We start from the raw sequence: 25,490 nt of genomic DNA on the forward strand, positions 1-25,490 counted from the left end.
GATGTTCAGTGTTTCCGCCCCTCCTACCAGTCTTACTGTGGCTTTTTCTTTATATCCATAATTATAAAACTTGTATTCAGCTATACCTCAGATGGTTCTCCAAGTTGATTCTTTTATAATTTAGTTGTAATTTTAGTATTTTCATGGAAGGAAGCAGGCACAGTGTTTATCCACTCTGCCATCTTGGATCTTCTTCAAATCAGAATTTTTGTGTTTCTTAAGAATATTTGTTTCATATTGTCTCCTCATGGTACTCTAACAAACTTAAAGAATCATGAATTTGTCGATAAGAATACTCTTAGAAGTATGTAGGGATAACTTCATAAAAGTTGGATGGAGTATTAGGAAAATAATGAAATATGTAGAGTAAATCGGTATGATAAAATACAATATGTATTTAAAGGAAAGAATGCTCTGTATATAGAGTCAAAATTATATTGGTAAACGGAAAAACAATACAGAACAAGGTGCATAAGCCTGATTATTGGATTAGGGAATGTGTATATTTTTGCATGCATATATAGTACTTCCCCTTTTCGGCATTTTCCCTTCTACAGTTTCAGTCACCCACAGTCATTTGTAGTGTGAAAATATTAATTAGAGAATTCCAAAAAGAAACAATGTTTTAGTTTTAAATTACTCACTGTTCTGTGTAGCGTGGTGGAAAATTGTGCCATCCTGCTCTGTCCTGCCCGGGAGTAGAAGCACACCTTTGTCCAAGGTCTCCAGGCTGTAGATCCTCCCTGCTCTTTAGTCACTAAGTGTCAGGTTGGTTATCAGATCTACTGTCTTGGTATCTCAGTCCTAGTGTCCACGTAACACTAATTTTACGTAATAATGGCCCCAAAGCCGAAGAGCAGTGATGCTGGCAATTTGGATGTGCCAAAGAGAAGCTGGAAAGTGTTTTGTTTTTTTTTTAGGGAAAAGGTAACATTTCTTGACTTAATAGGGAAAGAAAAAAAACATGTACTGAAGTTGATCTACAGGAAGAGGGAATTTCTACCCATGAAATTGTGAAGAAAGAAAAACAAATTTGTGCTAGTTGTGCTATTGCACCTCAGACTGCAAAAGTTACGGCCACAGTGCATGATAAGTGCTCAGTTAAGATGGAAAATCATTCAGTTTGTGGGTAGAAGACATGGACAGAAACCGTGTTTCAAGGGACGGCAGCGTGTTGTGCCAGAAAGCCCTGAGCCTATAGGAAGAGTTCAGCGAGGGGTCCCCATTCACATAGCTTTTATGACAGTATATTGCTATAATTGTTCTATTTTATTAGTCACTGTCCATCTCTTCTGTGCCTAATTTATAAAATAAGCTTTTTCATAGGTTTGTATGTATGTATAAGAAGAAACGCTTTGGTACTACCTGCGGTTTCAGGCGTCCACTAGGGGTCGTGGAATGTATGCCTCACGGATAAAAGCGGGACTAATGTAAATTCTCGGGGAGGCTATACGAATTTAATTGTGGTTGTTTCTAGAGGGATAGACTTTGTTTTATGACTTAAATAGCTTTAATTTTATCTTTGAGTAATGGATTTTATACTGAGACCAATTCAAAGAAAATCAGGAACGCTCAACTTTTAGAAGTTGGTCTGTGATCATGGAAATATGTTTTGACACTAGGTCAGGTAAATTAATTTCAGTTAGTTGAAACATTTTTTTTGGCTCAATTGGGCTTATAGGAGGCCTCAGTGACTGGAATTGAAGCTATATGCACTGTGTAGTATGTTTTCTCAAGGTACAAACTGCATTTTGTCATGATGGGTTATTGCTTTTCCTAAGTTACATACTCATAATAGTAATATTTTTGTTTGTTTGTTTTAAGATACCTCCACAACTACTACTTCAAATTGTCCACATGTAGTAACGAGGCCTTCTCTTCATCGGAGCCATCTGAATTTCTCCACGTTGGCATCTCCTGCATTACACTCTGCGTCCTTAGCTTCTTCCTCGTTCCCAATGGGCAGTTCTCGAGTTTCCCTTGTGAAGGAAATGAAAGATTCTGCCTCTCAGCATGACAGTGGTAACATCTCAACTACCAGTGGTGTTTCTTCAAGAGCTTCTGCTAAAGGTGTTCTTGGCATTTGGTTGTAAATAATTTTGGTAGTAAAATTAACTTTCATGGGATAATATTTTTCTTCACTCACTTGTAATTTTCATTTTCTATTCATGAACATCTAGGGCCTCGTCATTAGTGCTTTTACTATGTGTTACATATTTTTGTTTCTGATACAGCTGCTTCGGAGAACACTTCAGTGCCACATCTGTGGTCCATGGAGACGAAAAGTAATTCATTCTCTAGGCATACTGCCACCAGTTCCAAAAACCCAGCATTCTTTAGAAGACTTTCCCAGGTGAGTACTAATTGGAGTTGATTGAATCACATTAGTTTTGAGTGTTTATTGCTTATAATTTATCAACTGTGTTTCTGTACAGTCAAGTGGGAGATCTTCGATCCTTCAAACAAGCCAGCTTGGAATTTCTTGTTTTCATCCTGTGAAAACAAGATATGGTGGGGCGACCGCTTTCCTCAGAGAGCCTAAAGTACGAAACACACCATATCAGGTTGGTTTGAAAAGGATCGGTAACCTTTTCTTAAAAACAATAGTTGATAAGTAAGTAATGCCACTCAAATCGAATTTTGTTTAGGTATTTTCTGGAAAATGAAAGAAGTGGGTATTACAAACATTCTTTTCAGTTAGGGACGCTATGAATATGATTTTAGATCTAGTGAATATTTTATACATTAGAGTTGTGTGTGTGTGTATGTTCAGGACACGTGATTATTAATCTCTTTCTAAAAATATTTTGTTGTTTATTTTGCCTCTTTATTAACTTTTTATTTTTTTACATACAGAAAAATTCACTTTTTTTGTGTACAGTTGTAAGAGATTTGAAAAACTATAACCTCATGAAACCACCACTATAATCATGATACAAAATTGTTCTATTACTGCTAAATATTCTCGGGTACCCTTTGTAGTCAAACCCTCTTCCCTTGCCCTTTAAAAAAGAAATTGAGGAACAAATTACGTGCAGTAAAATCTACTCTTATTAAAGTATTTCAATTTGAACAAAACACAGACAGTTGTGTAACCACTTTTGCAATCAAAATATTGAACAAAGATTTTCATCGCACCAAAATTTTACCTTGAGTATCTGTCTGTAGTCATACATTTTTCCAACTTTCACCTCGTTGTAAGCACTGATGTGTTTTATTTCCCTGTAGTTTTCGTTTTTCCAGAATGTCATATAAATTTAAAAACACAATATGTAGTCTTTTAAAAATGGCTTATTCTACATAGCATAATGCATATATGAATAGTTAGCTCCTTTTCATAGCTGAGCTACTATACTGTTTGTTTATCGATTCACCAGTGAAAGATACTCGGGTTGTTTCTAATTTTTGGCAATTGTGAATAAAGCTGTGTAGGGAAGATTTTGAGGAAAGTTTGCCTTCATTGGCTGGTATTAACTTTTGTCTATTAGCTTTTTTCTTTCCTTCATGTCAGGTAATGGTTAGCTTAGGAATAAAAGAAGTCTGTGCTGTGATTAGGGGTTGAGTAAATCCCCCCTTTGGTCTTGTCCTCCTGAGTAGGGGAGATATGAGATGATGTTGCTTTCAGTCTGTTTCGCCTGCATCAGCCAAGTTGTATCAGGATGACGTGACTAGCACATCGCCAGGCCTTGTTGCTTATACGGATGAACTAGCCCTTCAGCTGGATGGGCAACATTCACATCATTGACTGCCGGGCCCTCCCGGAACGGGTGATTCCTTGAGAGGTGAGGTAGGAACACAAAACTTGGCTCGGGGTGCATCTAAAGAGAGATTTAAGACAGACCTTAGGTGCATTGGATTGTATTCATTGCTGTTTTCAAGAGATTGCTAGTCAGGAGATTTGCTGTTTCAGGACTGTTTTCCAGGATTGGATTGTTTCAGAGTGAGATCGGAACTTGCCTCAATGGACAGTAGAGACTTCCTGTATTGGTGAATTGTCATCATTCTAGCAGCTTTGGGAACTTGTATGCAGCTTGCAGCTTGCAGCATCGAAAGACTCCCTAACTTCTAGCAATAACAACAGCAACAGCAACGGCACCAGCAGCAGCATTCTTGGGAACTAACATGCAACCATGGGAGACGGCTGAGTTGCTCTCAGCTGCAGACCTGACAAGGTTAAATTCCTGACTCTTCCACTGTTGTTGTCCCTATGGTTTGGTGAGCTTTTGACATCTACTGTAATAGTTACTATCTGATAAAGCTTATGACTGCTTTTTGGATACGCCTTACTGATGTCATTTGTGTATTTAGACAAGTGATTTTTGATCAATAGTAAACCTATGTTGTGATTCCTTAAACCTGTATGTATGTGTACTCCTTTGACATGACATTGTTATCAACGTATGTAGTTTACTCTTGACCACCTTTCCTTAACACTTAACTACCACTGTTATTTGTGTATTTAGCCAGGTGATTTTTGATCAGTAGTAAACATATGTTGAGATTCCTTAAACCTGTATGTATGTGTACTCCTTTGACATGACATTGTTATCAATGTACATAGTTCAGTCTTAACCACCTTTACTTTCTGTCATAGCACTTCATTTAAATTGCCTATGTCTTTTGCTATTACATATTGCTAAATAAATTGATTAGATATTGCTAAATAAATAAATCAGTTAACCCCCTCTCTAGTGTGTCCTCCTCCTTCTTTCCCCCCCACTCATCATTACGAGCTGCTATTGACATTTTGTGTGAACATTGATATTCATTTTGTTTTGATAAATACCTAGAAGTTAGACTGCAAGGTCATGTGGTAAGTATACATTAAACTTTGTAATACACTGCCAATCTGTTTTGCAAAGTTTCTGGTGCCTCTTTGCATTCTCAGCAGTAATCTAACTGTTCTGACTAGCAGTTGGTGGTCGTCAGTTTTTTCTTTTCTGTTTTTTATTTTAGCCATCGTCAGAGGTATGAAGTAGCCATTCCAACTTGCTCTGGCTTTTATATGCATTTCCCTAATGACATTGAGAATCTTCTCATGGGCTTATTTGTCATCTGTAGATGTTCCCTGATGAAATATCTCTTCAGATATTTTGCCCATTTTTAAAATATGGTTCTTCTCTTGTTGAATTTTGAGAGTTCATTATTCAGGGTATAATCCTTTTCTAGATAAGTGTCTTGGAAATATTTTTTCTCCATTTCAGTGGCTTATCTTAGCAATGTCTTTTGAAAGAATCGGTCTTTTCGTGACATTTGGTATATTGTTATTTTTTTCCTGTTGCGGTTGATGCTTTTGATGTAGTATCAAAGACATTTTAGCCTGACCCAAGGTCACAGAGATTTTTCTCCCGTGTTTTCTTGTAGAAGCTTTATACTTTTAGGTTTCAATTTAGGCCTGTGCTTCCATTGAGATAATTTATGTATGTGGTATGAGATATGGATTCAGATTTATTTTTTTACATACGAATGTTCAATTTTTCTAGTACAATTTGTTGAAAAGACAATACTTTTCTCCACTGAAGCACCTTGGCTCCTTTCAAACATCAGTTGATCATATTGTGGCTCTATTTCTGGATTTTCTGTTCTTTTCCTTTTATCTATATATTGATCCTTTCGCCAACTCTGAACTGTCTTCATTACTGTAGTTTTACAGTAAGTCTTGAAATCAGATCCTGTGAGGCCTCCAACTTTGTTCTTGTTCAAGCTATTTTGGCTTTTCTAGTTCCTATTCTTTCTCATAATTTTAGAATCACCCTATCAGTTTTCTACGAAGTTTGGGATTGGGATTGCATTGAGTCTAAAGATCAATTGGGGGAGAATAAACATCTTAACAATATTGAGTCTTCCGATCCACAAAGTCAATATAGTTCTCCATTTATTTAGGTCTTTTAAAATTTCGACCGGTGTTTTGTAATAGTCATCCACATGCTTTGCATATAGTTTATTAGTTTTATACCTATAAGTAGCCTTTAAATTAATTGAATTTATAGTTAAAATTCCTTTCAGCAAAGAAAACTTCAGGCCCAGATAACTTCCCTGGAGATTCTACCAAACATATAGGACAGAAATAATACCAATTCTCCACAACCTTTTTCTATACTTCCCTGGACATTCAGGAACCCACATTACCCTGATAACTAAATCCAAAAACGTTATAAGAAAGCTACAGACCAGTATTTCTCATGAATTACAGACACAAACCTCAAGAACAAATATTTGCAAATTGACCCAGCGTAGAAGTATATAAAAAGTTACATCATGGTCACATGGGAGCATGTCATTGGAATGTAAGGTTCGTTTAGCATTAGAAAATAAATATTATCAACCATGAAAATAAAGTAAAGAATAAAAGCTGCATGAGCATATCTCCCCAGATGCCTAAAACACATTTGACAAAATCCAACATTCATTCATAATGAAATTTTTTAGCAGGTCTCGGAAAAGATGGAACCTCGTGCATGTGATAAATTGTGTAGATGGAGAATCCTCAGCTAGCATCATACTAATGTTCAAGACTGAATACTTTCCCCCTAAGATTAGGAAGAAAATAAGGATGTCTGCTATCACCGCTGCTGTTAAATGTACCGCAGGTCTTAGCTAATGCCAGAAGAGAGAAATATAGAGCGTAACATATTGGGAGGGAAGGAATGAAGATTCCTAGACGCAGACAACATGCTGATCTACATAGAAAGTAGCTACAAGAAGAATTTATAAGTGGGTTTAGGAAGGTCACAGAATACAAGGTCAATATAACAAAATTATTTATGTTTACATATACACATTAGTAGAGAACATTTAGAAATTGCTAGTTTTAAAAATAATACCAATTTTAGGTAAATCGCAGGATTCTTTTTTGTCCTAAGATTTTCTTGAAGCTCATAAAAACTATTTTCTGTGTACGTATTATTATGGTGCTATGTTCCAGATTTTGACAACTTACAGATGGAGGAGTAATAATATTTTTAAGCCTGTAGGCTTTTGATTAGGGAAATCATATAAAGAAGACAATGATAGATGTAGAAATTGCAAAGAAATAAGTATATATGACGATTTGCCTTCATTTTAGAGTAGTTTCTTGTTTTCCTGAATAGATAATGCTTTCATAAATAGTTAACAGTAATTTGAGTTTTATTTCTGAGTGTCTTCTCGAAGGGCAATATTTTATTTCACAAAGTGTTAACTGGATCTTGGAGTCACACAGGGAGCTTTCTCTAAAGCTTGAAGTGGATTATAATACCATTCAGCCATTTTTTTCACACTTAAATTAGTTCAACATGTTAGTGGAAGATAAGATCATGCAAGTCCTTGATTCATCAGTTCGTCTCAAGTAAAGATCCTATTCCTGCTACTTCCTCCTTTATTTTGTTACCAAATTCTTTACTTTTTAATTCTGAGTTCTGAGATGCCATATGAATAATTCTCAACACTGGCTTCCAGATGTTTATCATTGACATTTGGGATGAATCTATGCTTTTTCTTTCTTTCCCACGCGTTAGAGTGGGAAGGTATATTAAATGTTCCCATCTCATTTCCGTTTTATGGATTAGTGAGGTAAGGCCCTGAGAGGTCCGTGGCCATTACAATGCAGTGACAGTGCACACTGTCACATATTCCTAGAAGGTATTGATATTGCCTCGTGTTAGCCAAAGCCTCTGGTCTGAACAGCAATCCTAAAGGGGCATCAAATTCTTAATAAGACTTATGTAGAATATTGCAACTACCCTGAAAATATAATGAATGTTTGGTACAGATAGAGAAACATTATTTAAAGTAGTTATTATGGTTCAATTTTAGATGTTATCAGCTAGTTATAGAAACTGGGTTGTAATTTGATTATCGTACTGTGTCTTTTTGATAGTGAGCGTTCCCAAACTACTTTGACTTGTGGAACTCACTTGATTATTGAAATGTTGTAATGCATTCTTGAGAAAAAGAAGTGTTTCTATTGCAATTTGTAAACATTGTTTGTGTATTACATGGTACTTGTCTGTTCTTTACAAGGTTGTATCTTTAGCTCCAATTTTAAGAAATCTAAAAAGCCGTCTATTAAGAAAGAGTCTGTGTATTTAAAATTTTTTTCCTATTAAAATTTTTGATGCAAGTCTGCTTAAAATTTTTAATTTCCATTGCAGTAAAGTCTACAGTCTCTTTGTTTAGTTATCTTGGAATTTACTGTAATTCAATACTACTTAATACCTTGAATAACAATATTTTAATACCTCTCTCCTTAATCCAGTGTTCTTTGATTTAAATGTCAGGGATAAACAGATGAAGGTAATGCTAGAATGTTCTACCAGTTATCTCAAATTTTCCCATTTAACATACTCTTAGCTGACACATCTGTAGAGTGGTGCATGCTGTCTTCTCACGTTTTTCTGATTATAAAAGTGATGACTCAGCTAGACAGGTGGATTGTCAATAAACACATAAAGAAAAAAGGTTGAATATATGATTAATGACACCACCCAGACATAAGTTGCTCATAACACATTAATCCTGTTTCACTTAGGGCATCCATTCTGTTTAGTAAATATTTTCCTCATCTGAAACTGTGCTTATCAGTTCCAACAGATAATGCAAGGTTTACTTTTTAGGCACCAGTAGCAATACAGATGAAACCTAAGCAACTCAATGCACAATCCTATGGTGTGACTAGTTCGACAGCTCGGCGAATTTTATCGCAATTTTTAGAGGAGAAGTCAAGCCCAGTAGCGGTAAATTTTTACATTCACAATTAAATGCAACGGTGTTCTAAAATTTGTGTTTAGTGAAGAATCTTAGCTTTGTTATCATTTCAAAATTAACAGGATGCAAAAAGAATTCCACATGCTGCTGTTGCTCCACTGAATTCTGTAAGTCATTTTTAATCTTTTTATATGATTTATTTGTATATTTTGGTTATGAAAATCCTATTTTCACCGTTTGCCATCTATTCCAATATTTTGTTTTCAGCCTCTTGATAGGAGTGGGATAGTTACCACCACAGATTATTGGGCCAAAAGGCAAAAGGGAAGACTTCTTTAGCATTTATTTATGTAAATTTTGTGGACTTCTTTGTTGTTTATTTTCAAGTCAGCCAATAACCAAACTGAATTTAGTTGAGAGTCATTAGGGAACATGTATGAAAAATAACATTTTTTTCCTTGATGTTTTTCCTCTTGTGAGCATCTTACTTAGCATATTGCTGTATACGTAGTAGATGCTCATGCAGCATTTTTGGATATTTGGCACTCCCATCTTCAGCATCTCGGCAGTCTTTACGAGTAACTGTCACCTTTGGATACATAAAGAGGAGTGAACAGAGCTTGAAGTGTTTAGTCACCAGACGTTCAGTGAACTGACGTGCTCACTGAACATCGTTATCTTTGTAAACGTTCCTCATTTACAAACATATATCAATGTGCTGAGTGTAATATAATTACAAATGGGCAAATATCCATCAGTCGGCCAAACTACTGTTCCAAAAAAGCAGAGCTAATAAAAATAGAATATAGATTATATCTTGCTAACCCTTTTAAGGGTATTCTATTTCGTTAAAACAAGCTTTAGTGGTTATTGTAGGAAAAATAAAATGCTCACTAGCCAGGGCTAAAAAGATGTGAATTCTTTTAGTTATTTTTGTGACTGGTTAAGTGTCTTTCTTGGGAAGCAGATCAACAGACCCTTACTTGTGGAAGCACTTATTTCAACACTAATTTTCCCCAAGAAGTAATTGTTTAAAATTATCACAAATCTCTGAATTAATTTGGGGACCTTATTCAAGATATGACAAATTATATTTATTTTTACCAAATTTTTAATGTATAGGAGAAAGTTAAAATTTACTTTGTCTTAGGATAGTGTTGCTTCTCAATTTTCGGAATGACCTAGACGTTTGCAACCTGGGAAGAGGGAATCAATCCATTATTAGTGGCTGTAATGGGATAAAACAGCCCATTAGCTGCTTTTCTCAGACTCCTATTTTACATCAGATTTCTTAAAAAGAAGTAAATTTTTAAATGGTGCCAGAGTAGATGTTCTCATGAATAAAAATTTTCTGAATGTTTGCGTACAGTACCTAAAAAAGTTTATTAATGGGTGTCAGGAAGTATAAGGGCCAAAACATAATATTAAAGCTCATGGTTCACACATGTTATTAGAAGAGTCTGCAAAACAGACTGTGTCACCGAGTTGTAGGATCACACTTGTGGTGAGACTGAGGGAAAAGCCAGTTACCCTCAGAGTCTTTGCCCTGAAACCAGGGCTGTTCACAGCTGCAGCTGAGTGAACGGCCTGTATTCCTAGTATTACAGTCTGTGGACAGAGGAGAAGCTCTTGGCTTCAGACACGTTAAACCCACAGGATTTTAATGATTCCGTGTAGCAAGAGACTTTTGACAAAACCCTTGTGAACCTAGATAATAAAGTTCATGCTAAGCTTTGGAATTCTCGACACTACTTTACTAATGAGATTTCAATTGTAAGGATTTTGGTTTGGTTTCTAAATCACAGTAGAGGAACATTAAATTGGAGAGCGATCTGCTCACATTTTAAGCCATTAAAATATTTTCCTAGCTAGTGTAAAGCTACCCTATTTGCAGCTGCAGAAATTCTAGACAGTAATTTGGAGGAAAATGTTGCAAAATCGATTTCAGTTTACATACTTAGTTTCCATATTTGAAATTCATTTTGTAAAAGATTAGATATGTTGAATGGTTTTGAGTATAGTTCTCATTTTGTGTGTGTACTAGTGTGTCAAAGTCATTAAGTCTGGAATAAAATAGTCTATGAAAACCATTTTGGAATTATCTGTATATGTATGTATACACACACACACAGACACACACAAACACCTGTGTTCTGGTTCTATCAGCTCTCTTAGTACGTATTTCTTTGCATTCCCTGAGTGTTTCTATAGGAAGTACTCATAGTCTCTAGGTTACATTTTCTATTGTCAAATAATTTTTAGCTGAGCACCACTCACATATATGTGAACATACAAATTGGTTTTTGATTTCTTTTTACTATAAGGTGGACTCTCATTATCCTCCTGTTCAGAGACTCATGACCCCAAAGCCAGTCTTCATACATCGAGTTATTTATTTTAAACCGTCTCTGACCCCAACTGGTGAATTCAAGAAGAGTAATCAAAGAATAGATAAAAACCTCAGTGTGAGTATGTGTTTATTTTCACTTGTCTTTGAGTATCGATGAAAATGAACAAGAATAAATCATGTAAAACACAAGCACTGTACCATCGCAGTCTACCAAGTAGACAATGCGTCCACTTTGTGAATTAGTGATGTTTATGAATTGGTATGGGTTTGTAATGGCTGGCACCTTAATCAAATCCCAAATTACAGTTCACTAGTGAGCACTAGTATGTACTCATGGTTTAGACTAAATAATTTTTCTAGGTTTGTTTTATGTATGTACTTTGTTTGCATTGTTGGACTACTGCGAATAAATTTCAGATATCACATCTTTCATCTCTGAATGCTTTGGCATTCATTTTCTAAGTCATTTCTTCAGTATTATCACACGTAAGAAACTAATGCCAGTGCCTTCCTGATATTATCTAATATCTCGCCCATGTTCAGGTGGTGTTCATAGCTGTGTTTTTGAACCCTAATCTAAGCAAGTTTTACATGTTACTTTCAGATTTGCCTTTCTAGACCTGTAAACTTCCATCTCACCACATTGTTTTTAGTTTTAAATCACCTCTTTATTGGGATATAAATCAGATTGAACAACATTTACCTATTTAAAGTGTATGGTTCTGTGGTTTTAGTGTATTCACAGAGTTGTTCAGCCATCACCACAGTCAGTTTTAGAACATTTCCATCTCCATTTTCCCGACCCCCCAGAAGCCCATACCCGTTAATAGTGATCCTTCACTCATATCTCTCCAGGCCTAGGCAACCACTGACCTGTCTCTGTAGATGTGCTTGTTCTGGACATTTCATATAAATGGATTCTTAAAATATGGGGTTCTTTGTGACAGGCTTATTTCACTTAGCATACTGATTTCAAGGTTCATCCATGTCATAGCAAGTATGTGAACTTCATTCCTTTTTATGGCTGAATAATATTCGTTTGGATGTGCCAGATTTTGCTCATCCGTTCATGAGGAGGTAGACATTTGCGTTATTTTCACTAATGAATAATCCTCCTATGTTTCTTTCTGCACAATTTGTTTTTGTTACTGTTGGTGGTGGTGGTTCGGTGAACACACGTTTTCATTTCTCTTGGGATCTGAACCTAGGAGTGGAATTCCTACACTCATTGGTTTTTATTTTCAGGTGTACAAGACAACATAATGATGAGACATTTATACCCCTCACAAAGTGATAACGGCCCTCCAAGTCTGCTACCCCTCTGACATGTGTTGTGTACACCTGTTGCAATACCATTTTGAAGAGATCAGGCCAATTTTCTTATACAATGTCCCATTATCTGGGTTTGTCTGTTGTCTTGTGTCATTTAACTAAAGTGTGTTTGTTTTATTTGCATAGCATCTTACTATTTGTGCCTTTAGTTGTATATATTATAGTTAATCTGTTTGGTCTTCGTAACAAACCCATTTCTTGAAATGTTTTAAAGTAAAGTTGAAAGAGTCTGATGTTTACCCATTACTCTTTTATCTCAAATCACCCATCATGATTACAATTTTGTCATATTTGCTTCATCAATATTCAAATAGTATTTTGAACTTAATTTTGGACCTACAGAGTTGCAAGACAAATTTGAAGAGGTCCACATTATACTACATTTGCTTTATCTTTTTCTGCATGTTTTCTATGAACAAGGAAATCCTTACATAAGTAATCAACAATTATCAAAGCTGGAAAGTTAATATTGGTACCATACCATTCTGTAATCTACAGTTTTTATTTAGATGTTGCCAGTGATGCAACATCAAAGAACCTAAGATCATATTTTAGTCTGTAACAGTTCCTTAGAGTTTTTGTGTGTTGTGTGGGTTTGTTTTTTATTTTGATATTTTACAACATACATACTTCTGAAGAATACAAGTTAGGGTGTAGCTAGTCCTGCAATTTGGGGATGGCTGATGTTCCTCCTGATTAGATTCCAGTTGTGTACTTTTGGTAGTAATACCCCAGAATGGATGCTGAGCTCTTCTCAGTGTATCATGTAGGAGGCACATGCTGCCAGTTCATTCTATTCCTGGCAGTGTGATCATTACCAAAGGTGGTGTTGGTGGGATTTGTCCACTGTGAAGTGACTATTTTACCTTTTATTATTAGTAACTTTTTTGTGGGGAGATGACTTTGAGCACATAAATGTCCTTTTCACCAATTTGTGTTAGCATTATTGAGGCTATTTGCCTAAATCTATTATTCGTTTATTGTCAAAGGGTGATTCCCTAATTCCATGTTCCTTCTACGTTAGTTGGCTTTTTATGATAGGTACATTTTCTTTTCGCTGTTTATGTGTTTATTTTTAATGTCAAAATGAATTTTTACATCAATAGGTTAAATCCTTCATTAACATTACTTGTTTTGATGCTCATATTGTCCCATATGGTCTTCGGCCTGGCTTCAGTGTCCTTTTGATGTTCTTCTGTTTTTTGTTTTTTTTTTTAACCATTTAGTTGCTTTTTGATATTATAAAGTAATCCAGGCTCATCTTGTAAATTCCTGGCCCTGACCCTGTTATCATCACTTATTTCTCCAAGGAAACCTGATTCATTTTTGTGGAAGGTCTCCTTAGTTTCAGAGAATTATTTCTAAAGGAATATCATTATGAAGATGCTTGTGCATTGAATAGGCCATAAGAAGAGATAAGTAAAGCTCATTTTGTGCTTGGTAGTGTATTATGTTTGTATACTACCATTTCATTTAAAGCAGAGTTGTGCTCGGTGACATTTTATGTGTATGCAAGTACATTTTTACTTTTGTGTACCATTCAGGAGGCAGGGTATAAGTTGCCAATTCTAGGCATGAAATTTCTGATTCCAAATTGGAAACTCACAGATAGAAGGATGGTGTTACAAAAATGAGAACAAATAAGCAAGCATTTAAACATGCTGTGTTCATTTTTTCTAGACTGGATATGAAAAAGCAATGACACCAGGACAAAAGACAGAACAAGATAGGTAATGTCATCTTTATGCTATAGCTAAACATCTCATTTAATTTGTAAGGTCTATATTTGATTCACATAAACCTTTGTGAAGATTAAGTAAGGTTGAAAAATAGAACTTTTTACACAAAGAAATCTATCAGCTTTTAAAATCACATTCACCTGTATCTTTATTTCTTGTTAGTAGTTCTCTAATTGTTAGGTAACCAGTTAGTTCACAAATTATGGAGCAGAGTAATATACCAGTTGCCTTAATTTCCTTTCTTTCTTTCTTGCTTTTTTTTTTCTTTTTGCCTGGTGGTTTTCATTCCCAAATTTCAGTATGTCTGCAGCCAATGGTTTGTCTCCTGGAGTAGGTCATGAAGGTGGCAAGATGACAGGGGAGAGAACAGGCTTCGTGGCAACTAAACCTCCAGAGGAGGAGGTAGGTTATGTAGTTAATACTCTTGATGTCTATTAAAGGCCTTGGTGCGCTGTGCTGGGGAGGGGAGGTGTGGAGGGGTGGGCTTTGGGGTGACCCAGCACAAGACTAACCTGCCACTGAAACAGTCCTTTCAAACAACGTGTTTGTGCCTGTGTGTTGTATGTGTATGTTTTAAATTACCAGGCTTTTAAATTTTAAATCATGTTCACTGTGACAAAACAGTAAAACTAACCAACCACTTATAATTTCATTAATATTATAAAAAAGCTGTAATTCTTCCAAAACAGAATTGCAAGTGAAGTTATTTGACCCTCGGAATATTATAATAAGGTTAGATTTAGCCTATTTGTGAAACGTCTATAAGTAGATTAGTATTGTATGTGTTTATCTCACTTGCCTTTTTCTTCATATTACTTATTAAACATATCAGTATCGTGAAAGATAACTCTCGGTTATTGAATTTTACTGTTACATATTTATCCAGTAGGAAGATTTCCCACAATCCGTTCTGCAGGGTCCATTTGGGTCCATTCCTAGTACATGGTGAGGGGAATGTCCATGCATGTCTCCCTGGGCACAAGTGCCATGTGTTCTGTAGGCTCTTTATCTAGGAATGGGGTTGGATTATAGGGGATCATACACACCTTCAGATGTATCATGTGTTGCCTCATTGCTCTTCCTGGTAGTTTTACAGTTTATCACCTCCACATGACCGTGGGTGGTCTGCTCTTTCTGTATCCTTACCAGTCTGATTTTGTTTATTTTAATTTTTTTTGCCAATGTCATGTCAGCGAAGTGGCATGCCATTGGAGTTTCATTTTGCATTTTGTTGTTTATTATGAGAGGAACATTTTTCTGTGAGTTTCTTCACCATTTGGGGTGCTCTTTCTTCATCCATTTTCTTTCTCATAGGTTATTTGGTGACTGAAAGAGAGTCCTTTATTTGTTCTGAACATAAAAGTTTGATAAGGATACAGACCAACTGAATTGGTTAATTTAACCTTTCTTTCTATAGCTGGCTGTGTTTGTTTTCTGGCCACTTTGAGTTGAATGCAGGTCTCCTTTCAATCTTTTTATAACTGCATTTCAGCTCAGCTGAGTCATTTAAGCTTTGGTTGTTTCTTAATGCTTTCATTTGTCATTTGTTTCTAATTAAATTTTGTTTGTGACTTTCTCATTGATCACTGCGTTTTTTAGGAGTATGTTTTTCACCTGTAAATAGGAGAACTGGTAGCAGTTTATGATAAAGGTAAATTCAAATTTTGATTGAAATTGTGGCATGTATTAGTATTGATTTTCTTTATGTCTATTGGTATTTTGCTTTGGTGATTTTCTAGAGTGGGAGTCCTTTGTTTTTCAGTTTTTCTTTATCTCCTCTTGTCCTATTTAGCACCTCTGTCGTTGGGATTGTGTGACTCACCAGAATCATGACTGGTTTGGCAATTTGGACTTTCTGCCATATGGCCTGTCTGGTGATATTTATGTTGGAGGTCTCAGCTCAGTTACTGGTCTTGAGAGTCTATTTTTTCCTTAGTTTCTGCTTGTTGCTGGGCTGGAGTGTTGCAAAGTGAGGAAATATATCAGTGCATTGCAACGTCTTCAAAGAAAAGTCTTGAATGCCATTGATTATTCCATGTATAATATTTTCAAGTTTTCTTAGCAAATCACTTTCTTTTTGTAATTAAAGCTCTTTATGTAGACATATTTACATGTAAGAAATAAGTTATTTGTCTTATCTTGTTTCTATGAGGAAATTAGTAGTGATTAATATAGCATGAGCTTGTTCCTTAGTGGAGTTTTTATATTTCTCTGTAAAATTTTTGGCCCTACATTTTCAAAGTCTATCTCTGTTTGAGAAAAACATCAGCTTGTTTTAGTGTTTGCCTGATGACAGATTTGTAATTTTTGCCTATTTCTCTTCAGTTTCAAATCTGAAAGATACAATTCCTAAGATCTTTAGCTGAATCTCAAGCTAATACCTAGAGCCATTTCTCAGATTTTAGCCATTTTGCAGATTTGTGTTTAGTCTGATTTTGTTGTAATGTGACATTTTGAGGGTGGTGGTAGTTAAACGTTAGTTTGTTTATTTTGCTCTTATTACATTGTATACTAGCTGTTAGCTTTATACTAGCTGTGAGCTTTATGACCATCTAACCCCTTAGATCTCTTTATTACCTCCTCTGTTATCTAGATCCCCTCCCTCCCTCTGTAGGGATTGAGTGTTAGTAATTTAACATTGTTTGCATCTACTGTGCTACCAATCTTGTTTTTATAATGAAAAAGTTCATTGATAGACAATAGGTTAAGTGGTATACGATAAGACTGAGTTTGTGGAGATTTAACTAGTTGATATTATCAGGTCAGGTACTGTCCTGCCACTTAGTGACGTGAGTGAACTGGGTTAAATAACTCTTTGTACATCAACTTCCTTCTCTTTAAAATAGAGTGATGAATACTAGTTATATTTACCTTCTGTCTGTAGGATGTCTGCTATTTATTAGCTATATGATACTAGGCCATATATCTCCGTGCCTCAGTTTCTTCATGCTCAGCAATAGTGTGAAATAACTCATGTGAGATAATCCATGTAAAGGTATTATAAAGTGAACATATAGTAAGTCCCATTTTTGATGGTGGTTGTGTTCTACTTGAGGTGTCTGTAACAATCCGATTATACATCTTGACTTTCTTTTTCCCATATTGGTGAACCAGGTCAAAATTTTGGTGACTAGGAATCATATTTAGAATTGGTTCAATGTCAATATATAATGAAGCCGTATTTCCAAGCTTGAGGAGTTGGTGTGAGCAATAGGTTACTCAGCTAATGTGTCCAAGTGTTATAAGGATGTAAGTGGAGGAAAATGAGACTGGAAGTTGGAGATGGGGAGAAACATCCTTACAGAAATACCTTTGTTTTTCTCTCCACCCTCCACCAGATTTGCTTATAAGTTTCACACAGAAGAAATGTTGGCAAAAGTGTGCAATTGACACACATATTCCCAGCACTAGATTCTAATATTTTGTTTTATTTGCTTTACCTAGCAAATAACTATCCTATTATGTTTTGGGTGCATTGCAAACTAAGTTTAAGGTGTGAATATACTTCATCCACAATTAATTCCTTATGCATTGCTTGAACTAGAGTTAAACGTCTGTTGTTTTATAGTTTAGCAAGAATTTACATGTAGTGAAATGCAAAATTCTTAGGTTTATCATCGAATGAATTTGACAGGTATTTACACATATGTGACTCAAAGCCTACTGAGTGTGGAACATTTTCAGTCCTGTGGAAAATTCACTCATCGTCCCTGCCAGTCAATACTCATTGCCTTCTGCCCCAGGGCAATCAATGTTCTCATTTTCCTACCGACTATTGGGTTTGTTTGTTCTAAATGTCATATCAGTACAGCTACTCAGTGTGTACTGTTTTCTGCCTGACTCTTATGAAAAGCTGCCGTGAACATTCTTGTATCTGTTTGTAGATATATGTTTATTTCTCTAGGGTAAATACCTATAAGTGGAGGTGCAAGTAATAGTTTAAAGTCCCAGCAACAGTGTGTGAACCTTTCCATCACTCTACATCCTTACTAGTAGTTGGTTGTCTTCTTTTAAATTGTAGCCATTCTGCTTTGTGTATGCTGCTGTGTCGTAATTTTACTGTGCGTTTCCCTCATGACTAGTAATGTGTTCTTGTTTATGTGCTTCTTGGCCACGTGACTGTCTTCCTTTCTGAGGTCTGTCTTCAGAACTTTTTCCCTTTAAAAACTTGGGTTCTTTTTATTATACAGTTATTGGAGCTGTTTATAAATTCTGGACACAAGTACTTTGTCTGATACAGGCCTTATAAATATTTTTTTTCTCTGTCTAATTTGCCTTTCATTTTCTTATCAGCTGTTGTTCTACGTTTTATGACGTCTGAATTTTATGTATTTTACTCACTATTTTTACTGTTCTTTGTGTTCTAAGAAACTTTTGCCCCTTCCCAGGCTGCAAAGAAATTCTCCTGTACTAGTGTTTTTTCTTTTTTTTTTCTGATTTACTTTTTGATTTCATGTGTGATCCGTGTATTATTGTGATTCCTGTTTAATCATGACTTTAATGTTTGAGAACACATTGAGACTATTTTTAAAGCCCAGTGTATGGTGTGCTTGGTATGAATTCAGAGAAAGTATATTCTGTAGTAGTTGTGTATAGTGGCCTCTAGATTTCAGATCGATGACTGATAGTATTTCTTACATCTTCTTTGTTCTTGCTGAATGCTTTGTTCTAGTGCATAGAGTTTGGTTAGTGTTTCAAAATTCTTGAGAGATAGGGGTTAAATTGTCAACTTTTGATTTGGTGAATTTGTATTTTCCCCTTAATTATTTCAAGCTTTGCTTCACATATTTTGAGGTCCTCATGACTGCATGCACATAACATGTATGGTGGACTTTCAATGATGTGCCCCTGTTCATATTACAAACTGTGTTTTTTAGAAAAACCTTTTGAAATAAGTTTTTGTCCTAAAATCTGCTTTGTCTACTAATCATATAAGCTGCCATTCTTTTATTAGAACAAGAGTCCTTTTGCTTACAAATTGTGTTTTCTATCTTCTCTATACATTTACTTTCAACCTGTGTCTTTCTATTTAAACTAAGTCTTTTGTAGACAGCATATAGTTGAGTGTTCCCTTTTTATCTTTCTGCCTTTTAATTGGAATGTTTATAATTAATGCAATTATTGACATGTTTGGATAAAAGCCTCCATGTTTGAACTGTTGTAGTTACTTGTTTACTTCTTACATGTGTGTCTTCATGTTACTTTGCGGTTCTTTTTGTGATTACGATATATTTCCTTAACTCTTTTACGTTCTACTTTGTGTTAATATTATGCCACTTCCTGTGCAACTTTAAGAATCTTGCATCTTTATTTTTTGATTTACTAGCCTTTTTCCTTGGTATTTTATGCTTACGTGTTATTTTTATTACACTTAAACAGATAGGCTATAAATCCACAGCATATAATTTTTTCTTCCAGTAATACGTATTTTAAAGAAATTCAGAGAAAAACAATGTGTGATTTTGTTTCTGTTGTTATGTCTCCTCACGTATTCTTTAATTTTTCTGGAAATGTGTCTCTATTTGGTCTCATTTCCCTTCAGCCTGAGGACGTCGTAGAGCAAGTTTTATGGCAACAGATTCTCTTAGTTTTCTTTTATCTGTAGATGTCTTTATTTTTCCTTTTTTGGGGGAGGCTGACTTTACTGAGGTGTGGTTTATGTATAATAAACTGCGTCCAGTAGAAGTCATTCAGACTGTTTTAGTAGCCGTGAACTTACCTGAACTCAAACCCTGTCTGCTCTGTGGTGGGCAGCAGCCGAGACTCTTTAGTCTGAGTTGGCTGCTTGCTGTGCGTCCATCTTACAGTCATGTAGTTTACAGGTCTGCTGGGGATTTGGACACTTACATGCAGATGCGGGGCTCCCCTCCTGTGGCTCTTCAGTTGTGCATCTCCTGTTATGTCCTAGCCTCTGTGGTCACTTAGTGTGTCCTCTGATTTTCACCCTACAGATTTGCTATTTTCTTTCTTAATTTCAAGTGTTCAGTCGCCCCAAATAACTGAGAGAACGAAACTCAGTGTTTTTTCTCCTTCCACTCTCGTCTCGCCTCCAGTTTCTGCTTGCTTTTGTGTGCTTGTTAATGTTTTCAGATTGTTATTTTTAATATTTAGGCCAGAGCTTCTAATTGTTATTTCAGAGAACTGGGCTGGTTCCAGCACTCTAGCAATAGCAGAAGCAGAACTTCTTTTGTTTGTATTTAATCTGGGTCATGTGAGACTTGGGGTGGACTTTGCTATACTGGGTGACACACCAAAGCAGTTCACTAAACTCATGAGAAATGATGTTTATTAACTGCTTGATCTACAAGCCATGACCACATATAAATGTGCATTTCATGTTAATACCACTACTGTGGATATTACTTTTTCCCTCATTTTCACCGATTAGGAGATTGGTACTTAGGGCAGTTAGGTTCACAGTCACATGGCAGCTGGTGGCACAGCTGGAATTCAAATCTTGTTTCGTTTTTTTGATTCAAGAGCTCGTGCTGTCAACACTGCACGGTGCTGCCTTGACATATTATAAATTTACCTCAAATTATATAAATTCTACCTGAAAAAATGTGGAGATAAAAGAATGACTGAAAAGATGAACTATATCATTATAGTTCATATAGCTATATATTTATAAAACATACTGTGTTCTAGGAAATGGAATGACCAGTGTTACCGAGAATCACTCCCATGACCGGGTCTTCACAGCCTTCCTTCAATTTTCGTTGCTCTGTGTTGACTTCTTCTCCATCTTAGAAAAAATGAAATTAAACTCATTTTTTTAACTGTGGGAATGGAAAAGCTCTATATAGTGAGTTGTCTAAAACAGATATGACACTTCAAGGTTCACTTTTCTCTTGACAGATTGGATTTACAGTTAGTGTACCTGTTGCAAAAACAGCAAAACTTTCTGGTTCTAGTAGTGTTTCAGAACCAGTTACAAGTGTTTCAAGTAAGTAAAAAATTCTCATAATCTTTACATAAAATTATTTGCATATATTAGATTATTATTTCTATTTCTAGAACTTTTTGGCATTTTCTACAAACGCCTTCATTTGAATGGAATGAACTCAGAAAAGCAAACAGTAGCCTATATCGACATTTTGACAATGCATTTTAGTAATTAACCTCAGAGATAATTAGCTCCCTAATGTCAGTGTTACAGGTTGGTTGTGAGGGGGTAGTGAAAACAGCAGATTCATCCATTGTCTTTGTTTAGTCAAAATAAGGTGACAGTGTATTATTAAAATGAAATCTCATTCCCCATAGTGGTATTACTGAGCATTACATATTTTTGTTTCGTATGTAGCGGTTTCAAAAAACACTGCAGTGCCAGCTCTGTCGTCTGCAGAGACTGATCGTTATCATACACTCTCCAAGCACACTGCCACCAGCTCCAAAAAGCCAGCATTTAACTTGGCAGCTTTTGGAAATGTTTCCCTGGTAAGTATTAATTGGAGTTGATTCAGTCACATTGGAGTTGATTCAATCACTTTGGTTTATTGCTGATGATTTACCATTGTGTTTCTGTGCAGTCAATTGGGAAAGTTTCGAACCTTAAAACAAATCAGCTTGGAGATTCTTCTTTCTATTCTGAGAAAACAAAGTATGGTGGGGCAGTTACGGTTGTCAGACAGCCTAAAGTACGAAACACACCATATCAGGTTGGTTTGAATAGGACTGATAACCTTTTATTTAAAAATAGTTGTTAAGTAACTGTTGGCACTCAAATAGAATTTTGTTTTAGTTATTCTCAGGTGAAATGCTATAAGTGGGTATTGCAAACATTCTTTTCGTTTAGGGACTATATGAACCTGAATTTAGATCTCAGTAAACATCTTATACATTAGGTTTGTGTGTGTTTAGGGTGTGTGAAGATTAATACCTTTCTTAAACAAACAATTGAGACATAAATTACATGTAGTAAAATTTACCCTCATTGGAGTATTTGAATTTGAGATAGTTTTGTATGTGGTATGAGGCATGGACCCAAGTTTGTTTAACATATAAATGTTTAATTTCTCTACTACCGCTTGTTGACAAGACTGTACTTTCTGTATTGAATTGCCTTTGCACCTTTAAAACATTCATGGCGGTATTTTGGCTCTCTTTCTGGACTTCCTATTCCTTTCTATTCATCTATGTATGATCCTTTTGCTGACACTGAACTGTCTTGATTACTACAGCTTTACAGTAAATCTTGAATTCAGGTCTTGTGAGTCCTCAACTTTGTTCTTGTTCAAGGTTGTTCTGGGTGTCCCGGTTCCTTTTCTTTTTCATAATTTGAGAATCACACTATCAGTTTTCTACAAAGTCTATGGGGATTTTGGTTGGGTTTGCATTGAGTGTAAAGACCAGTTTGGGAGAATAATCCTAACAAAATTGAATTTTCCAATCCATATAGTCAATATGTCGCTCCATTTATTTAGGTCTTTTTAAATTTCTGCCAGTGTTTTATAACTGTCATCACACAGGTCTTGCACATGTTTGGTTAGTTTTATACCTATGAATAGACTTTTTAATAAATTGAATTCATAGTTAAAATACCTTTAGCACAGAAAACTACAGGTCCTGATAACTTCCCTTAGAATTCTAACCAACATTTAGGACAGAAATAATACCAATTCTCCACAAACTTTTTGTATTTCCAGCACATTCAGGAACTGACATTACCCTGATAACTAAAACCAAAGACATTATAGGAAAGTATAGACCAATTTTTCTCATGAGTGACAGATAGAAACCTTCTCAGCAAATATTTGCAGATCTATCTGAGCATATATAAAAAGTATATTATATCGTGGTCATGTGGTTGATGTCCTGGGTATGTAGGTTTGTTGAGCATTGAAATTTAAAGTTAAATACCAAAAAAAAAAAAAAAAATTATGAATATCATCACAGATGCATGAAACACATTTGAAAAAATCCCAAATCCATTCATGATGAAAATTCTGAGCAGGACTACCATGTTTCCCTGAATATAAAACCAGGTCTTATATTAATTTTTGCTGTAAAAGTCGCCTTAGGGCTTATGTTCAGGGGATGTCATCGTGAAAAATCATGCTAGGTCTTATTATCCAGTTAGGTCTTATTTTCGGGGAAACATGGTAGGAATACATGGAACTTCCTGGATGTGGTAAATTGTACCTACAGAAAATCTTCAGCTAACATCATACTATTGTTAAAAGACTGAAATCTTTCCCCCTAAGATTAGGAAGAGAACAAAGATGTCTGCTATCACTGCTGCTGTTACATGTACTGCAGGTCCTAGCTAATGCCAGAAAAAAGAAACACAGGTGTACATATTGGGAAGGAAGGAATGAAATGATTCTTAGTCATAGGCAACGATCTGATCTCCATAGAAAATCTCAAGTAACTACAAGAAGAAGGTGTAAGTCGTGCTCGCTTCGGCAGCACATATACTATAATTAGAACGTGTAAGTGGGTTTAGGAAGGTTGCAGAATACATGGTCAATATAACAAGAGTTATGTTTACATATAACTTTAGCAGAGAGCATTTAGAAATTGCTAGTTTTAAAAGTAATACCCATTTAAGGTATAGTGCAGCATTCTGTTTTGTCCTAAGAGTTTTTGAACATCATGAAAATTCTATTTTGTGTATATGTTGTTAACAGAGTCTACAGTCTCTTCATTTACTTATCCTTGAATTTACTGTAATTAAATAATATTTATTACCAAGAATAACTAATGTTTTGATTCAGTTCACCTTAACTAAGCATTCTTTGATTTAAATATGATTACCTTGATAAGCAGATCAAAGTAACAGTTGGCTCAATTTCCATTTCACATAGCTGACAGATTCTTTAGAGTGTTGCAAGCAGTCTCACCATTTTTTCTGACTGTAAAAATAATTTCTCGGGCCGAGAATTGCATATTCAATAAATAAAGAAAAAAGGTTGACTATATGATTAATGACACCACCCAGAGATAAGTTGTTAACACAATATTCCATTTCCCTTTTGACCTCATTCTGTATCTGAAATATGTGCTGTAGAGTTTACAGTTCCAGCAGATAACATATGTTTTCCTTTGTAGTTACCAGTCAGAAGACATATGAAAACTAAGCAACTCAATACACAATCCTGTGGTGTGCTGAGTTTAGGAGCTCGGCCAATATTGCAGTCTTTAGAGATGGTAAGTCCCCCTCAGTAAAATTTTTAAAATCACATTTAAAGCAAAAGTGTTTTACAATTTGAGTTCATTGTAAATTCTTGATTTTATTATTCCTTCAACATACCAGGATGCAAAAAGAGTTTCATTTGTTGTTTCTTGTCCACTGAATTCTCTAAGTGGATTTTCAAAGTTTTTATCTGTCACTTAAAGATAAATTTTTATATATTGGTGATAAAAGTCATATTTTTAAAAATTTGCCATCTATTCTATTTTATTTTATCAGCCTCTTGATAGGAGTGGGACAGATATCACCACATATTCTCAGTCCCAAATGCAAAAGGTAAGACTTCTTTAGCACTTATTTCTGTAAAGTGTGAGGACTTTTGCGTTATTTATTTTTAAGTCACCAAATACACAAACAGAATGTTGTTGATAGTCATTAGGGAACGTATGTGAAAAATAAGATTATTTTCCTTGACTTTGTTCCTTTTGTGAGCACCTTACTTAGCATAATGCTGTATATGTCGTAGATGCTCATGCAGTATTTTCTGGATATTTGGCATTCCCATCTTCAGCAACTCGGCAGTTTTTAGCAGTAACTGTTACCTTTGGATAAATAAAGAGAGGAGTGAACAGAGCTTGAAGTGTTTAGTCACCAGACATTCATGAACTAAAATGCTCATTGAACATAGCTATCTTTGTAAACGTTCCTCATGAACAAATATACATCAATCTGCTGTATGTAATATAATTACAAATGGTCAAATCTTCATGAGTCAGCTAAAATACTGTTCCAAAAAAGCTGAGCTAGGTAAAATAGAATATAGATTATATCTTGTTAACTCTTTCTAGAGTATTCTGTTTTGTAAAAATTAGGTGTAATAGTTATTGTGGGAAAAAATAAAATGCTCACTAAACAGGGAAAATGATGTAAATTTTATAAATTATTTTTGTGACCGATTAATTGTCCTTCTCGGAAAGCAGATAACCAGATCCTTACTGTGGAAGCATATATTATAAATCCAAGTTCTCCCAAGAAGTAATTGATTAAAATTATCATAAATCTCTGAATTAATTTGGGGACTGTACTCAAGATATGAAAACTTATAATTGTTTTTACCAAATTTTTAGTGCAGAGGAGGAAGTTAACATTGAGTTGTTTCTTGGGATAGTGTTGCTTCTCAATTTTTGGAATGACCTAGACATTTGCAACCTGGCAAGAGGGAATCAATCCATTATTAGCTGCTATAAGGGGA

At 35.3% G+C, this 25,490-nt stretch overlaps 1 protein-coding gene across 1 annotated transcript in view; it reads left to right on the plus strand.

Moving 5' to 3' along the window:
- The window catches only part of LOC109453332 (nuclear pore complex protein Nup153), a 215,911-nt gene that overhangs the window by 14,821 nt on the left and 175,600 nt on the right, over window positions 1–25,490 (plus strand). The window contains exons 3-12 of the mRNA XM_074337062.1: window positions 462–467; window positions 1,825–2,070; window positions 2,235–2,353; window positions 2,436–2,564; window positions 8,595–8,714; window positions 8,808–8,852; window positions 8,953–9,006; window positions 11,007–11,150; window positions 14,048–14,096; window positions 14,381–14,508. Of these exons, the coding sequence (XP_074193163.1) occupies window positions 462–467; window positions 1,825–2,070; window positions 2,235–2,353; window positions 2,436–2,564; window positions 8,595–8,714; window positions 8,808–8,852; window positions 8,953–9,006; window positions 11,007–11,150; window positions 14,048–14,096; window positions 14,381–14,508 (1,040 nt within the window). The remainder of the gene's footprint in view (window positions 1–461; window positions 468–1,824; window positions 2,071–2,234; window positions 2,354–2,435; window positions 2,565–8,594; window positions 8,715–8,807; window positions 8,853–8,952; window positions 9,007–11,006; window positions 11,151–14,047; window positions 14,097–14,380; window positions 14,509–25,490) is intronic.

The sequence above is a fragment of the Rhinolophus sinicus genome, linkage group LG06 (genome assembly GCF_036562045.2).
Source record: "Rhinolophus sinicus isolate RSC01 linkage group LG06, ASM3656204v1, whole genome shotgun sequence".
NCBI classification, from domain to species: domain Eukaryota; kingdom Metazoa; phylum Chordata; class Mammalia; order Chiroptera; family Rhinolophidae; genus Rhinolophus; species Rhinolophus sinicus.